This window comes from Sparus aurata, chromosome 23, assembly GCF_900880675.1.
Source record: "Sparus aurata chromosome 23, fSpaAur1.1, whole genome shotgun sequence".
NCBI lineage: Eukaryota > Metazoa > Chordata > Actinopteri > Spariformes > Sparidae > Sparus > Sparus aurata.
Window position 1 is genome coordinate 29,231,041 of NC_044209.1, and position 18,218 is coordinate 29,249,258.

Consider the following 18,218-nt stretch of genomic DNA (forward strand, 5'->3'; position numbering starts at 1 on the left):
TAGTTTTGCAGATGAATTGTTGTTTTTCACACATTATTTTATTTTTAGTACTCAGTTGCAAACATGTTACATTTCTTCAGATATGACATTTTTTTCCAACATGAAATTTTACTTTTTCATCTGTTAATTTTTCAGGTGTGAAATAAAAATCCTAAAAAATTTCACAGATGTTAAAAAATTATGAAAAATACAAATTTCTCCTGATAATTTGTTCTTCACAAATGTAGTTTTTACTCATTAATAATAAACAAAGTGTTTGGATTCATTTAAAGTCGTCTGCTCGGTTTCAAACTCGCGAACAGACGACGACAGAAACAGAGAAAACCAGAGACGTCACATTTCTGTTAAAGTTTAATTGTAGTTATTTAAAAAAAAATTCTAGTTCACACAGATCCAGAGACACAGTAACCATGGCAACAACAACACATAAATACACTGTGAAAAACAAACGTTTTGTGAGCTCAGACATTCTCAGGAGTTGTCAGTAAATGAAAGTAAAGCTGGAAGTGAACAGACGAGTCGTTCTGTCGGAGGAAAGAGAGAAAATCAAAGTAGAGAAGAAAGAAAGAAAGATAAACCGGTTCTGGACCGGACCGGACCGGACCGGACCGACGCTCAGTGACGTCTGACTGTTGGAGGTCGTTGACGTCATTATTAAAACAGATAGCTGAAGATAATTACTGGTGAGAGATGATGAGTGTCTCCTCAGCTGGGTTTAAAATAAAGATCATGACATGAGACCCGACCTGAGCAGAACCTTCAGCACCTCGGACACAAATCACTTTCTTTTCTCAGTTCAACACTTTGAATTAAACACCGCCGGCAGTGGAAGGTGGAGGAGGAAGCAGGCGGCTGACGTCCTTCAGACGCTGCTGTTCACGTTGACGTAGTTCCCCTCGTCATCGTCCTCGGTGTCGCTGTCAGTCGACGGATCTGGAACAGAACACACCAGAATGAGTCCAAAGAGTTCTGGTCAGTGTTTCATCAGCAGCAGCCAGTGGTGCACGAGAGGGCAGAACACACTAAAGTGCCCCTCGGCTGGTTAAAACGTGATAAAGTGCCCTCTTCAGTGGCTGTATGTGCCCTTCAGTCTGTGCACGCCACTGACAGCGGCTCGTCACGTCTCCTGTGATGTCATGATGACGTCATTAATTATCTCATATACAGGAACATTGTTCTGAGGGATCGATCTTTCAGGTTTTTAAATATTGTTTTTTTTCCAGGTGTCTGAAGCTGTGAAAGAAAAAAGATTCACAAGAAAATTACTTTTCACTCAGTTTAACATGTGAAATTAAAATTCATTTTCCTGCTTAAAATATTTTTTTCACCTGATTTCAGATGGAAAAAAAAAATAAAAAAAATATTCCTGAAAAATTTTTTTTGCAATCTTTTTTTTTTCTCCTCAATTTTTATTGTATTTTTATCTGGTTTCAGAAAACTAAGTTTTCATTTTTTTTCCATTCAGTTTCAGACACATAAAAAAGTTATTTTAGTTGTTTCGCAAAAAATAAAAAACAATCTCCTGAAAAGTTTTTTTTTTTTTTCATTTTGAAATTTCATTTTTTTTCTCCTCAAAAAGTTTTTCCATTTAGTCACCAAAAAAAAAAGAAAAAATTCCCTGAGAAAAACTTTGTTATTCTGTTATTTTATCTGTTTCACACAGAAGAAAAAATCTACAGAATTATTTTTCACTCGGTTTTAGTGAATTTATTTCCCCTGAGTTTGATTTCACCTGGTTTCAGAAACCTTAAAAAAGTTTTTTTCCTCAAGAACTTTTTTCCTGTTATTTTATTAGTTTGACGCACAAAATGTCCTGAAGAATGTTTTCTTCACTCAGTTTCACACATGAAATTACATTTTTTCCTCCTCAAAGTTTTTCTTTTATCTACACAGAGAAAATAAATCTATTCTGTTTTTTTACACACAAACAATCCCCTTAAAACAAGCTAATCCTTTTTAACATGTTTGAAACAAAGTGTGTTAAAAAATAATATATGCAACCCGAAAACAATTATTGAAAAACCTGAGTAAAGTTCATGTGTGAAAAAATAAAATATCTGTAGAAATGTTTAAACATGTTTGAAGCTGGATGAAAAATGAAGTTAATGAATATTAATTATTCCTGTCAGTTGGAGCATTTAGAGTTCAGCAGCAGCAGCAGTTCCTCGGGGCTCCAGCAGGGGGAGCCAAACATCACGCTTTTTTACTAAATTTTACTCAGAAATGTGAAAATACTTTTTTCCCTTCAGTTCTTTTTTAAAACAGTTTAAATCAGAGAATTCTTCTCTTGTTGCAACACAAATATTTTCTTCCTCGAGATGTAAAGAACAGAAACGTCTTCATCTGAGTTATAAAATCACCTCCTGGTTTCACACAGATGGAATATAAACACACGAGAGGCACAAACCAGGACTTCCTGTGTGACGCACCACAGAGGAAGAAACTCACGTCACACCATCTGAAACTGAAACTCAGACTCACTTTGAGAGTGCAGCGGTTCCACATTCAGATACTCTCGGTCGTCTGAGGAGACAGCGGGAGGAAACACGGTTACCATGGTGACAGGAAGGATTTCACAGTGTGAGAAAATATGTGAAGTCACGTTAACAAATTAAAGATTTAATCCAAACTGTGAGAGTGAAACATCAGCAGATGTTAAAGATTGATTTATCACTGATCAGTGATCAACAGAACGCTGCTCACCGTCGTCTCCGTCCTCAGACAGCCGGGTCGGACTCGGGCTGACCGACGACTTGTTGGTGGAAGCTGCGTCTGCACGACCACAGAGAACTGATTCATGTATTGATAACAACTCAGATAAATCAACAATACAACCACCTTGTTGGACAGAAGTGAGCCTGACACACGTTCTTTAGATAATTCTGTACTTTAACATTAGAAACGTCTCACCTTCCTTTGTTGGGATGTTTTCATAATCATGTAGATTATCTGCGGATGGAAACAGCTGATCAGTTCTCAGGTGAGCGCTAACAGACAGGAAACACTCGCTGATGAGTCTGTGCTTCAAACTGTACCTGAGCTGGGCGTGGAGGGTCGGCTCTGATCGGGGGGAGCGTCACCTTCAGGCAGCACGACTCTGCAGGAACCAAAGAAGAAGAGACGATGAGGTCAGAGCGAGTCACTGCTGAAGAACTGAAGAACCGAGGAGATAAAGATGAAACCTACATGTATCCGGATTCATCTCCGTCGCTCTCGTTTATGTAGTCGGGACCTGGAGGGAGACAACAAGTCAGAACAGCTCATCCACCATCATCTGACATAGTGACATCACGCTGACATCACTCTGACATCACACTCAACTCCCAAGTCAGAGACAACAAGTCCAAAATCAAGGCCAACAATTCAAGACCAGAAAGTCCCAAATGAGGCCAACGGATCAGAACCAGCAGCACACACGCTGAGGACGATCAAACCTTTAAACTCAAGTTAAAGAAGTTTCAGGCGAAGGTCAACAAGTCCAAATACAGACAAACGAGTCTAAAACCACAGTCAACACGTCCAGTCCAGGAAGTCAGAGACAACAAGTCCAAGTCTGAAGCAGTGAGGATCTGATCTGATCACAGGTCAGCTAACGTCTTCTGCTACTGTGGAAACAAACATGATCTCACCGTCAGCTGGATTCTCATAGCTGGGATTACTCTCTGTGGAGGAGAAGAAGAGAAGAACTGCAATAAACCTCATTTTACATAAAGAATAAAGATTCACGCTGATGTCACTGATCAAACATTCTGATCAGAAACACACAGACAGAAGGAGGAACTCACCAGTTTCTGTGGTGAAGGATCTGTGTTTCCTCTGAGTCCCGAGATCGACTGAAGGAGAGCTGAGGGGTCAGAAATGAAACTGTTAAACCTGAAGGACAAAATCTAAATGCTGACGCAGATCTGAGGTCAGACTGATCATCACAACAGGAACTCACTAAGGCGACAGCAGGTTGGAGGAAGGATGGACGGAGTTACGACCGATTGTTGGCTGGGCTGCAATTCAACAAAGCAGAGAGTCACCTTCATCATCATCATCATCATCCATCATCATCATCATCATCATCCATCATCATCATCATCATCATCATCATCATCATCATCATCATCCATCATCATCATCCATCATCATCATCATCATCCATCATCATCACCATCATCATCATCACCATCCATCATCATCATCATCATCATCATCATCATCATCACCATCATCATCATCACCATCATCATCATCCATCATCATCATCATCATCATCCTCATCATCATCATCCTCATCATCATCCATCATCATCATCATCCATCATCATCATCACCATCATCCATCATCATCACCATCATCCATCATCATCATCCATCATCACCATCATCATCCATCATCATCATCATCATCACCTTCACCATCATCATCACCATCATCCATCATCATCATCCATCATCATCCATCATCATCATCATCATCATCATCATCATCATCATCATCACCATCATCATCACCATCATCCATCATCATCATCCATCATCATCCATCATCATCCATCATCATCATCATCATCATCATCATCATCATCACCTTCACCATCATCATCACCATCATCATCATCACCATCATCATCACCATCATCATCCATCATCATCCATCATCACCATCATCATCATCATCATCATCATCACCATCATCATCACCACCTTCATCATCACCATCACCATCATCATCATCATCATCATCACCACCTTCATCATCATCATCATCATCATCATCATACTCATCATCATACTCATCATCATCATCATCATCATCACCTTCACCAACATCATCATCATCATCACCACCTTCATCATCATCATCATCACCATCATCATCACCATCATCATCATCAAACTCATCATCATCCATCATCATCATCATCATACTCATCACCATCATCATCATCATCATCACCACCTTCATCATCATCATCATCACCATCACCATCATCATCACCATCATCATCATCATCACCACCTTCATCATCACCATCATCATCATCATCACCACCTTCATCATCATCATCATCATCATCATCACCACCTTCATCATCATCATCATCATCATACTCATCATCATACTCATCATCATCACCATCATCATCACCTTCACCATCATCATCATCATCATCACCACCTTCATCATCATCATCATCATACTCATCATCATCCATCATCATCATCATCATACTCATCACCATCATCATCATCATCATCATCATCATCACCATCATCATCATCACCATCATCATCATCATCCTCATCATCATCACCATCATCATCACCATCATCATCACCATCATCATCATCACCACCTTCATCATCATCATCATCACCATCATCATCATCATCATCATCACCACCTTCATCATCATCATCATCATCATCACCATCATCATCATCATCATCATCACCACCTTCATCATCATCATCATCATCATCATCATCATCACCATCACCATCATCATCATCACCATCATCATCATCATCACCATCATCATCATCACCACCTTCATCATCATCATCATCATCATCATCACCACCTTCATCATCACCATCATCATCATCATCACCATCATCATCATCACATCACACCATCATCATCATCATCACCATCATCATCCCATCATCATCATCATCATCATCACCATCATCATCATCACCACATCATCATCATCATCATCACCACTCATCATCATCATCATCACCATCATCATCATCACCATCACCATCATCATCATCATCATCATCACCACCTTCATCATCATCACCATCATCATCATCACCATCATCATCATCAACATCGTCATTAACATGCAGATCAGTGTAAATGTGAGCATCGTCTGCAGAGTCGTGATCCCGTCATGGAGTTCAGAACGCTGACGGCTTCGTCTTCATCAAACTGTCGGTCGGTTATTCTCTCAGATGTAACACGACAAACGTAAAAATGCTTTAATCTGTATTTATTCATTCACTTCGTCTCGCCCATCAACCCTCTCAGGTGTTTGACTCTTACCTGGGTGGATGACTCTGAACTCAGTGGATCTGATGGACAGAGAGAAAACAAACAGTGTCAGTCATGGTTCAGTGTGTTTGTAACAGCAGTGAGAGTGAAGCTGCAGCAGACTTACTCCTCTGTCGCCTGTCTGATGGACACTGTGAACACAACAAACCAGACGTTAGTTTCATCTTGTCTGAATGATTCAAATGTAAAAATAAATCAGTGTTGTCCTGGTTGACCGTCAGCGCTGAGCTGTGGCTGTGAACTGGTTCAAACCACAGGAAGTAACATGTAGGTCAGTTCAGCAGCTGTTAACCATGTGTTGAGGCGGCGTCTCACCCAGAGGCCCGTCGGTCCTGCAGCGCACACACACCACCGCCAGCAGCACCATGGAGACGAAGACGGCGACCGCCATGACGACGACGAGCCAGGTGATGGCCATGTTTCACCTGAGGAGGAGCGACACGACTCAACAACTGCAGGACCAAACACTCACACTCAGGTTCTGATCAGGACCAAGCATTAACCTCGACATACGACATACTGAAATTAAAACCATGACAGCTCCACACAGTTTGAGACTCGGGGATGTGCTTGGTACCATTGGAAAGGTAACACGCTCAAGTGTTTTCCGAAGTGTAAGTGTGATTCTATGACATACTGACACAGAGTTACAGAGGTTGGAACAGGTTTTGGTTTCCGTCCAATTCAAATGTCAATAAACTGACTAAGATATAAGGGCTCAGGTGTGTCTATGGACACAGCAGACACATTAGGCCATAGCCACAGGTCTCAGCTTGCTACACTCAAAATTTAAAGTCAAAAGACTAAAAAATTGATTTTTCACAATTGTTTTTCTAAAGGTAGTCTGTGCGTTTTGCTTGGGTCCTTTTTTTCCAAGAGCGCCTGCTGAGATTCAAAGGCTTATAACTTGAGAACCCCTTTACCTAGAAACATCATCTTGGTCTCAGATGAAAGCTGAGACCCTGCAGGGTTTCTTGCTGGTTCCACACTTGTAGCTAGTTTTGGGTAAAATGACGTGGATATTCCCATTCTATGGACTCTTGGCGAACTATGAAAAATAAATTGTGGCATGCCGTTGTAGCTGTGGAAAAAGGGAACTCTGAAGGTATGTAGGCATTCCTGCTTCTTGTGGTAGAGGGACTCTTTCTAATGTTGTGTCATGGTGAGTTTAGAAGGCTATTACAGGGTCTGGAAATAACTTTTTTGGGCATAAAATAATCATGACAGTCTCAGCTTTCCAACAGTGAGTATATACTGTTAAGATCTGATGCTTAAAGCAAAAAAACTGTTAGTTTTTAGTGAAGCGTGTTCGTTTAGTGAAGATGTTCCTTAAGTGGTTAAAACTGTGATGACATCACAACAACAGGAAGCTGAAGGACGAGCGACAGAAACAGAAACAAACAGCAGGAACGACTTCTGCTCTCAGGAGGATTATTTTCATTGTTAATCTTCTAAATATTCTCACGATTCTCTTTGGTCATAAAGTTGTGAGAAATGTTCTTCAGCAGAGCCCAAAGTGACGTCTTCAAACCCAACAGAACCAAAACCCAAAGACTGTCTATTTACTTAAAACTTAAAAGAATGAAAAATCAATCAGAGGAATAGTTGATTAACTTTGATTGACGAGCTGATCGACTAATCAGCTGCTCTAACGTGTTAAACACACCACGAATCAGAAGAAATGAGTTTAATTACAAATGAAAGACTTTAAACATCGACTGTGTTCATTATTCTGAGATTAAAGTCAGAACTCTTTTCTTCTTTTTCCAATTACTGATAAAATTAATTAATTTAAAAACTGTTCATCATGTAATCTGCACAGTAACTAGTTACTACAGTTACTAAAGTTACTACAGTTACTAAAGTTACTAAAGTAACTAAATAAATGTATAAAAGTACAAACATTTCCTCCAAAGTGTAAAAACTCTTTAAAGTTAATAACCTGTAAACTTTTCCTGTTTTTTTTTTTTTTCCTAAATACAAAAAATGACAAAACCAGATGAAATGTTTGTTCTGGTGTTTGTTTATATTTTATTAGAGAAAATTCTGTTTTGTCGTCACAAATAATACTTTTTATGAATTTCTCATAAATTCACAAATATTTATGTTTTATTTAACTGATGAAATCTTCCATTTTATTTCTGTAATGAGCTTCATAAAGTTGATCAATCGACGTGAATATCTTGAATTAAACAGAATAAAGAAGCAGTCAGTTTCCCCTCGGGTGTGTTCATGTCGTTTGACTCGGTTCTGATCGTCTCGTGTGTTCTGGGCCGCAGGACGCCGTGTTTTCTAAAAGATCTGCTGGTTTTTATTTTCCTGAAGCTTCAGATCGAGAACACGCCGACAATCTGATCTCAGATCTGCTTCACACAGGAAGGAAAACCAGCTCGCATGTGCTCGACTGGCTGGTGCAGCCCGGCTTCTTCCTGCTGCCAGCCTCACACACACCGTCTGACCCGGTCCACGGCCTCCTCACAGAACCGGCTCTCCTCACAGACCCGGCTCTCCTCACAGAACCGGCTCTCCTCACAGACCCGGCTCTCCTCACAGAACCGGCTCTCCTCACTCTAACATTAACGTCTGTACTTATTTAAAAGCTTCTCTGTCCTCACTGAGGTTTGAGGATCAGCCCTCAGCGCTCTGTGGCTGGCGGCCATCTTGTGAGTTGTGGCTCCATCTTTAAACTTCGTGTTGTTTTAACTCTCTGATTGGTTGAATTAAAAGGCAGCCGGCCAATAGAAACGAGTGCAACAGGGTCAAAGATGTGTGACAGGAAAACACGAAGCGATTCAATCACACAGATTAAAGTTAAAGACGCTGCTGAGATCAAATCAAGTTCAGTAAAGATGTATTTTATATTTATTAATCATGTTTTCTCTATAAATCACTTCTGTCAATCAGTTTAATACAGAAATGATCCTTTAAAGCGAAGAAACACACGATGAGAACAGATTCAGAGCCTCAGTGAACAAGAGAGAAGAAGAAGAAGAAGAAGAAGAAGAAGAAGAAGACTGATGTAGTTTACTCTTCATCTAAACTACATTAGAGTTGCAGCTGGTGGACGTGGAGTCAATCTAAAGTACTTTATAAACTGCTGAGTTGTTCATGTATGTATCAATAATGCATCATATTCTATAATATCTTCATATTTTAAATGTAAATGTTCCTTTAACACAACACAAGTAACTCCAGCTGACATTAACCTGTCGGACACGTCAGAACCATCAGCAGCATTAAATGGAAATACGCAAGTAAAGTACAAATACTTCAAAACTCTCCTGAAGTACTGGAGTCAGATCAGCATTCTTCAGTCATGAACGCTTCGTTATCTTTGATATCAGCTTCAAACCAGAGACTTCCTGCAGTTTGTTCATCTCAGCATGACGACAAAATCCAGGAAGTCACGACTCAAAGTCGATCCTGAAGTCACAATCAGAGAACTGCTTTATTCTTTAGCTTCTGTACCAACAAATCAAACGACACGCGACTTAATTAGTGACCTTCAGTCAGGGCTAGCTGTTTATGCTAAGCTAAGCTAAGCTAAGTTAAGCTAAGCGGCTCCCGGCGACAGCACAAGCAGTGAAACAAACCCTCAGTATGAAAAACCCAAAATGTTCCTTTAACAGGTTTAAAATGGCTCCTGTAATTATCAGAACACGAGGCTCCATTCACACCTGACAATCACCTGCATCTGATGTGATGTCACTTCCTGTTCTATGTACTGATAAACCTCACCTGGGACAAACAGACTCCATGTTTCTACTCAAAGACAGAAAGAAGTTCATGTAGAACATCTAGCCTGAATGAACAAGAAGGTCCAAATAATGCAGAATGAGTCAGAGACAGAGTTTCACAGAGTTTATAAAGTGTCTCCAACTCAACAACTCACTAAACTGACACATTTGTTAAGGGAGTCTGGGGACTTTCTCCACGGGGACAAAGAAGTAGCCTATATTGTTACTGTTTAGTGTCTTTGTAACATGTGACATGTTTAGATCAATAACATGTTTCTTCTTTCATAAATGGAGTGTAAATGGTGACATCAGTGTAAACAGTGTGTTCAAACAGCTGATCAATGTTGGCAGGTAAGACTTTAGCACTTTAGACACAGAAGCAGACAGGCTGGTACAGACATGCTGCCACAAACTGACACTTTTTACAAGGAGACAAACAACTTCAGCTGAAAGATTTAATGCTGAATTTACAACAAGGACACAATGAGTTACAATCTGTCACACACACAGTTTCACTACGTTAGAAAGTTTGTTTTAACCCAGCAACTCTTAAAATCACCACATTTGTTAATGGAGTCTGGTGTTACTGGTTGGTCCTTCACTGTGGGCACATGTGTATCTACACACTGCTGAAAGAATGTGGTCACATGTGACTCAGACCACCTCGAGAGATCAGATCACTCAGGACGGATATTGACACCGGGTCTGAACTGGGTCTGAACCGGGTCTGAACCAGGTCATGGTTGAGGTCTTCCCTCTCGAGACCACCAGGAGACACGTACGAACATTTTGGCTTCTGCTGAATGTCGTAAAGCACATCAGTGTTTTTATCTTCGTGTTTCTTTGTGATTTGTGAGTTTGATCACTTCTGTCTCTTCTCAGTGTGACAACATGGACGCCTTGTTGTTAATAAGTTTATTATAAAGGGTTTATTAACCTTATACACGTGTTCTCACTCCAGATTTGGTAGCTGAACATTCTAGTTAACTGCAACATTTAATAACATTTAGTTAATAATTCAGTTAACCCCAATAAATATGTTGATAAGGATTTTATCATCATTAATGTTCTTAAGTTTCTATAAACTGTTTAGTACTTATAAATGTTTTATAATCTTACAATAAACAGTTTTGTGATGATATTATTAACACTAATAAGTCTTATTAGTGTTAATAATCCCTCCGCCCTTCCTGACACTGTTTACTCACATCCTGGTTGCGTCAGAGTGAAGCTGCAGCGATCAGAAGATTTAATTGATAAGCCGATTAAAAAGGAAATCAGTTTTCATGTTGCTGATTGTAATCATCATCTGGTTCCAGCTGCTGACACCTGACGACTCGCTGCTCAGGTACTGACTCTGGTGACAGTAGAAGTACTGATCCAGCTTGTTTACTCCAGTAAAGTAATAGATTACAGGCTCTGACATGTACTCAGAGTATCAGAGTAAAAAGTCTCCCTCTGAAGGACATTTGTGCTCAAAGCTAACTGAAGCTCACGTCATATTAATAGAATTCAGAGACTATAAAGTTAAAGGTAGAATCAGTAGGATTTGTCCCAGCTGTTCCTGAACGCACCACAGAGACAGTTGATTGTTGAGTCTCATTCCCAGGACGTCACATAGACACATGTTGGGTTGGTAAAGCCTGTTAATAATCCAGAACTCACCTCAAATACATCAAACTACAGTAACGAGCCTGTTTTTAGTTAAAACATCTACTCGAGTATTTGTACTCTGTTACTTCCTCCTCTGATGAAGACTCTTTGAGTTTTGGAGAAAAAGAAGAAAATCTGCAGACGTCACTTTGTGCTCCAGGAAACTGTGACGAGTATTTGGAACAAACGTTTGGTATTTTATAGACTAAATGATTAATTGTGAAAACAATCAGCAGATTACTGGATAATGAAGATAATGGTTAGTTGTACGTTCAGTGTGTCGGAGTTCAACTATAAATAAAATAATCATCTTAACAACAGAATTCAAAGAAGGATCAGAGAGTGAACATCTGAACTGATCTGTGACAGTTTTACTGACCGACAGTGGAGATGAAGTTCAGTAGTAAATGATGGAGAGAGTGCAGGTCAGCTGCAGCTCTGCACTTTATTCTGATGATATATTATATTATTGTAGTTATTCAGAGACTCTCAGGACGCTTCATGACTTCCTGCTTCTGTTCACAGGAGCATCCTGCTACACTCTCGCTGCAGAGGTCAAAGTCTCAGAGAATCGACTCTTCACTCTTTGTCAACTTAAGAATTCAAGAATGAAACGTGTGAGTGACGGCCGGCGGCGGCTGAGAGCTGAAGGCCTGCGATCGCCTCCTCTCAGTGCATGCTGGGAACAAAGTGAAGTTCCTCCGTCACTCAGAGGTCATTAAATCATCAGCTGAGAATGTAAAAGGACAGAGAGCTCACCTGCACCTAAGGACAAGCTGCGACCGGAGAGACGAGGAGGAGGATGAGGACGAGGAGGACGAGGAGGAGGAGGAGGAGGAGGAGGAGGAGGAGGAGGAGGATGAGGAGGGGTGAAGGTTCGGGGCCTGCTGCTGCTCTCGTGTCCCCCGACAGTTTCTGGTCCACATGAGGTGACTACTGTAACCGAACATCCGCCATGTCTGAGGACGTCTTCGCTCTCTGATGATCTTGATCTCGAGTCTTTCCTCCCTCCCTCTTCGTCACTGACTCTCCTCTGTCATCGCTGCACCCAATCACCTCTCTGGGGTTCGGTCTCTCCTCCCGCCACACGTCCTCTGATCTCGTGTGGTCTTCCTCAGTTTTTCCTACGAGGACGGAGACGATGGACCACCAGCGCGGGTCAGCTTCCTCCAGACAGATGCAGGACGGCCCTGTGAAAGTCCAGAAACACTCGTTAAAACACCTGAACCAAAGATGTGAGTGTGAGTGTGAGATAAAGTGCTGCAGGTTGACTCACCAGCCAGGTGACTCACCGTGTGTGGGCTGATCAAACTGTCCTCTTTCAACTGCAATCTGCAACTGGTGGTGGAGACCGAGGAGCAAGTTTCACACCGACGCCTCGAACCAATCAGGAGGTGCAACTGTGACACCTCAGAGCGTCGCCGGGTGATAAAAAGCTGCAGCGCCGCGTGAAGAAGCTGCTGCAACCGTCTCGACATCCTCCCACCTACAAACAGGAAACCACAGCGAGGGGAGGAAGCCGAGTCCTCCTCTCCTCTTCACTCTGCTCCCCTCGTCTTCTTCTGTCGAGAGCTGACAGCAGAGGACAGAGAGACGAGGAGCAGCAGAGAAACCCCCGAGAATAATGGAGGACGGGGGGGGGGGGGGGACACCTGATGAGAGACGGCGGGAAACCAGCTGCCAGAGTCGGCCTGGTTCTGACCCAACTGACCCACTTTCATGTGATTATAGTTAGAGTTAGTTAGAAAAGATTCTGGGCTCTGAAACCAAACTTACCACATGATTTCCTGAGGAAATATTCAGATAAATGTTTAAAAAAAGGCAGTTTAGTGAGTGACAGCAGCGTCAGCTCATCATAATATTCACTTATTCAAACTGACTGCAGGTAAAAGTCAGAAACAGGTGATGAGCAGCAGCAGCTTCATCTCAGAAGTTCTTTACAGCTTTAAACACTGAATAAACTGTATATTTGCTGTTGTCAGCTGTAGGGCGGGCGCAGGAGCTCATACCTGCACAGGTGAGCTGTCAATCATCTCAGGATCTCAGGTGTGGAGCGATGATGTCATCTGCTGTGAAACGAGTCTTTTTACAGATAAAAGCATGAAAAACATCTTTGATCAGTTGTTTTTTTTCGCCCATTCAATGATAAACTGAATGTTGGTGATCTAACAGACGTTCAGGAATCACAGACAGTTTGTGTTGGTGTTTGTTTCTGATTCGGTTGAATCTTTTAACAGTTTGCATGAAAACAGTCGTGACAGTCGCAGGTTTTCAGCTGAATCAAGGCGTCTGTTTGCTGTTGGGGTGATTTACACCTGCTGTTAAAGGTGAGAGCGTCACTGCAGCTGCTGAGCTGAAGTGTCAGCGAGCAGCTCGTCTGAGCTCGACCGCACGCTGAGGCTGTAAATCTGTTCTGAGGTCAGTTAGTGACGTGTTCTCTGCTGCAGACTGAGATCACAGCAGACGAGCTGATGGAGACTTCTGATGTTTAAACCAGGAGGAGAGGAGGACTGAGCTGTTACACATTTATACAACAACCTGAAGCAGGCCCGGTTCTGGACTGACAGCTGCTGTGTTAGAACCACAGAGACGATGTTCTTCTGTCGGCCTCTCGGTCTGTGATGTCACACAGAAGCTCTAACAGGAATTATTTTTCTGGATTGACGAAGAAAACAAATTCTTGAAGTCAGTCTATTAACATATCTTCTATTTAAATGTAAAGCTACAATGTTACTGGCATTTTAAACTTGATTAATGCCCATTTATAGTTACTTATCTAATATTAAAATCTAACACTAAATATTATTTGGATTATTATCTTCCAGCATTTACTAATGTTACAAGTTTTCAGGTTTGAATTAAAAACACTAATTATTTTACAACAGATAGTTTGTGTCTGTTTTGAGTTGATATTATTCAGGTAAATAAAGTCACTGTTAGTCACGTTTCATCTCGTACTTCCTCTTTGTTTTGTTCTGCTGCTCTGTGACTAAAATCTTTGTATGTGACACAGAACATGAACAGAACAGAACATGAACAGAACAGAACAGAACATGAACATGAACAGAACAGAACATGAACAGAACAGAACATGAACAGAACATGAACAGAACAGAACAGAACATGAACAGAACAGAACAGAACAGAACAGAACATGAACAGAACAGAACATGAACAGAACAGAACAGAACAGAACAGAACAGAACAGAACAGAACATGAACAGAACAGAACAGAACAGAACAGAACATGAACAGAACAGAACAGAACAGAACAGAACAGAACAGAACATGAACAGAAACAGAACAGAACAGAACAGAACAGAACAGAACAGAACAGAACATGAAAAGAACAGAACAGAACATGAACAGAACATGAAACAGAACAGAACAGAACAGAACAGAACAGAACAGAACATGAACAGAACAGAACATGAACAGAACAGAACAGAACAGAACAGAAAGAACAGAACAGAACAGAACAGAACAGAACATGAACAGAACAGAACATGAACAGAACATGAACAGAACAGAACAGAACAGAACAGAACAGAACAGAACAGAACAGAACAGAACAGAACAGAACAGAACATGAACAGAACATGAACAGAACAGAACAGAAACAGAACAGAACAGAACAGAACAGAACATGAACAGAACAGAACAGAACAGAACATGAACAGAACAGAACAGAACATGAACAGAACAGAACAGAACAGAACAGAACATGAACAGAACAGAACAGAACAGAACATGAAACAGAACAGAACAGAACAGAACAGAACAGAACAGAACAGAACAGAACAGAACATGAACAGAACAGAACATGAACAGAACAGAACAGAACAGAACAGAACAGAACAGAACAACAGAACAAAACAGAACAGAACAGAACAGAACAGAACAGAACAGAACAGAAACAGAACAGAACAGAACAGAACAACAGAACATGAACAGAACAGAACAGAACAGAACAGAACAGAACAGAACAGAACATGAACAGAACAGAACAGAACAGAACAGAACAGAACAGAACATGAACATGAACAGAACAGAACAGAACAGAACAACAGAACAGAACAACATGAACAGAACAGAACATAACCAGAACAGAACAGAACAGAACAGAACAGAACAGAACATGAACAGAACAGAACAGAACAGAACAGAACAGAACAGAACAGAACATGAACAGAACAGAACAGAACATGAACAGAACAGAACAGAACAGAACAGAACAGAACAGAACAGAAGAGAAGCTGCTTCAGGCTGTTTCTGATCACAGCATCAGTCTTCTGTCTCTTTAACACAAACATCCTGATCAGCTGTTTCGGCTTCATGAGACAGAAGAACCACGTTTCTCTTTCTCTCAGTTTGTCGCGGGGCAAAATGTCGGTTTCTTTGTAATCTGTGAAGTAATTTGTGACAATGCAATTCTGTAAACAGCGCAATTAAAATAAATCTTGACAGATTGATGTTATATTATTGTGCCTGGACTCCCTGTTCCAACTGAAGTAGAAACTCTGAACTAGTAAGTTTAGACTGAAGCAACACAAAGTGAGTCTGACTTCATCAGGACTGAACAGACTGTTGTGGTGCTGCTGCAGGATGAGGTCCGACTGGCTGTTCTGTGGTTCAGCAGCTCTCGGTGTGAGAATCGTCTCCCACTCAGTGAATGAGTGACTTTTTCTTCTTTCAGGGTCGGAAACAAGAAAAAAGCAGCTGGTGTGAGTTCAGTTTGTCACTGTGTCGGACTCTGTTCTGGTTGTGGTCTTCAGGACAGGATCTCGTGGTGCAGCCCGGTTCTCAGAACTCCTGTTTGCAGATGATGTGGTTCTGTTCGCCTCATCAACCATCAGAGCCTCGGGGTGGTTTGTAGCTTCACGGCCTCCAAATCTGAGACTCTCTGCTAGAAAACGGTGATTCTAATGAATCTCAGGTGAAAACCTCGAAAATCAGGACGAACTTCAGAGTAACGCTGCTCGTTCGTGTCCGCGAGACTTTTCCTTCCAGTCGATTATTGTAAATTAAACTTTTCCTTCTGAACACATTTTCTTAAATCTCCTTATATTTCCCTTGTTGTCCAGAGAACAGGGCCCGTATTCACAATGAGTCTTAAAGCTAAAAGTAGCTCCTAACAGGTGAATTTAGGAGCAACTCCTAAAAATAATGGACGTGTCAGTCGTAACTTTAGGACTCCTAATTTTTGAAAATAAGAGTTATTCACAAAACATTTTAAGCCTAAAAGTAGCAGCTCAGTCTGGGAGACCTTAGAAGTAGTCCAGAGGACTCCTGACTCACTAAGACCTGGTCACAGCTGAATGTTCTGGAGATTCTAAATAACAGGGAATTATTAAAACGATGTCAGATGGACCGTGAAGGGACTGAAGTTGTGGTTGAGTTGGTGAGGGACGCAATAACGTTCCCAACCAACTGAAACAATCCAGTAACGCCAGAGTTAAAATGTTTGGCAACACTCTGGTGTTTGTCTGAGGGGAAAATGCAGCTCTTTGCATGGGACTAGTATTACCTGGAGACCTCAAGAGATTTAGAAATCATCCCACCACGTCTGTGTTTCGTGCGGCGCATTCACACAGGATAAGCGAAGTCTGTGTTTTAACTCTAATTTACTGACATTATCTCCCGGGTCGATCTCACCGGAGCCCTTACTGGAGCAGCACAACGGTTAGATATGGATATTTTTAATATAATAACTGGTGAGCCTGTTGAAAGATGGAAAAATGTTCCTTACCGCATGCTGCCATGCATGTAATCCATCTAATCATCTTTCCAGATTTCACTCTTCTGATGAGCCTCCTGAATTTGCACCCAAAATGCTCAAAACTTTAATTTATAATTCCCAACGCAGCCTCCATAATTCTCCACCGGGAAAAAGGCAGAAAAAGGTGGAAAACACAAAAAAACAAAAAACGACCCCAAATCACTGAGATGCCTATTAGCACAGGACTATAATATTATCACATGACCTCTGTGTTTGGTGAAATATGGGAGGTAATTTGCGGTGGAATTTTTACTTTACAAATTATTACAGATTACTGGAGGTCCCCAGGTTACACTGGTCCTGTGTGAATAGGGCTTTTGTCAATTGGAAAAAGTTGCATTCCATCAATACACAAATTGTCTTTGATGCATGTTACAACATACTGGACATTGTTGTCAAATGGCCCGGATCAACACACGATTCCCGAATTTTAATGGAGAGTGGTTTGACGCAGCTTTTCCAGCAAATGCTGCTTTTATTGGCAATTCACGTTTTTCATCTCAATCTTCTAATTTTTAATTTTTGTCCGAAGCGTTTTTGTTTGGGGGGGGGGGGCACTTCATTCTCCTCATAAACACATTTCTTCATCCAATATCTTTTCATAGGCTTTGTCATGGGCTTGTAGGCAACTTCTTTATTTTCCCTTCATGCATTGCGCAGCCTAAATGACTTTTCAGTGGGCTGCCCTGCCACTCAACAACCAATCACCGTTGTCACCGCTTCTGAGTGCGTCCTTATAAAATGACGTCATCCATAGCAACAGAGAGTTACTTCTAGTTTAGGAGTTCACTGTTTTCATAACCAAAAGTCTCAGCAGCTTTGTGAATTACTTTTAAGAAACAACTCCTACATAAAAACTTTTAGTCTGATTTAGGAGTAAAATAAAAGTCTTTGTGAATACGAGCCCTGATCAGTGTCTGATCTAAGTGAACATCTTCAAAGTTTAAAGCAATGTTATGTAAAAATTGGCTTTTTGTGTGATTGGCTGCAAAAA

General features: G+C 41.1%; 1 protein-coding gene across 2 annotated transcripts; it reads right to left on the reverse strand.

Annotated features, from left to right (window-relative positions):
* Positions 1-333: 333 nt before the first annotated feature.
* Positions 334-12,906, reverse strand: LOC115575819 (uncharacterized). Of its 2 annotated transcripts, none has more exons than XM_030408170.1 (14): positions 12,738-12,906; positions 12,205-12,635; positions 6,371-6,480; positions 6,162-6,186; positions 6,047-6,075; positions 3,941-3,998; positions 3,786-3,844; positions 3,630-3,662; positions 3,187-3,232; positions 3,036-3,097; positions 2,911-2,949; positions 2,704-2,772; positions 2,482-2,523; positions 334-933 (listed from the first exon to the last, which is right to left on the reverse strand). In XM_030408170.1, the coding sequence occupies exons 3-14, from the start codon at positions 6,471-6,473 to the stop codon at positions 863-865; spliced, it is 636 nt and encodes a 211-aa protein (XP_030264030.1). In that variant the 5' UTR covers positions 6,474-6,480; positions 12,205-12,635; positions 12,738-12,906; the 3' UTR covers positions 334-862. The 2 variants fall into 2 exon arrangements, with proteins under 2 accessions (XP_030264030.1, XP_030264031.1); XM_030408171.1 differs by having other exon boundaries at positions 12,722-12,827.
* Positions 12,907-18,218: the final 5,312 nt, after the last annotated feature.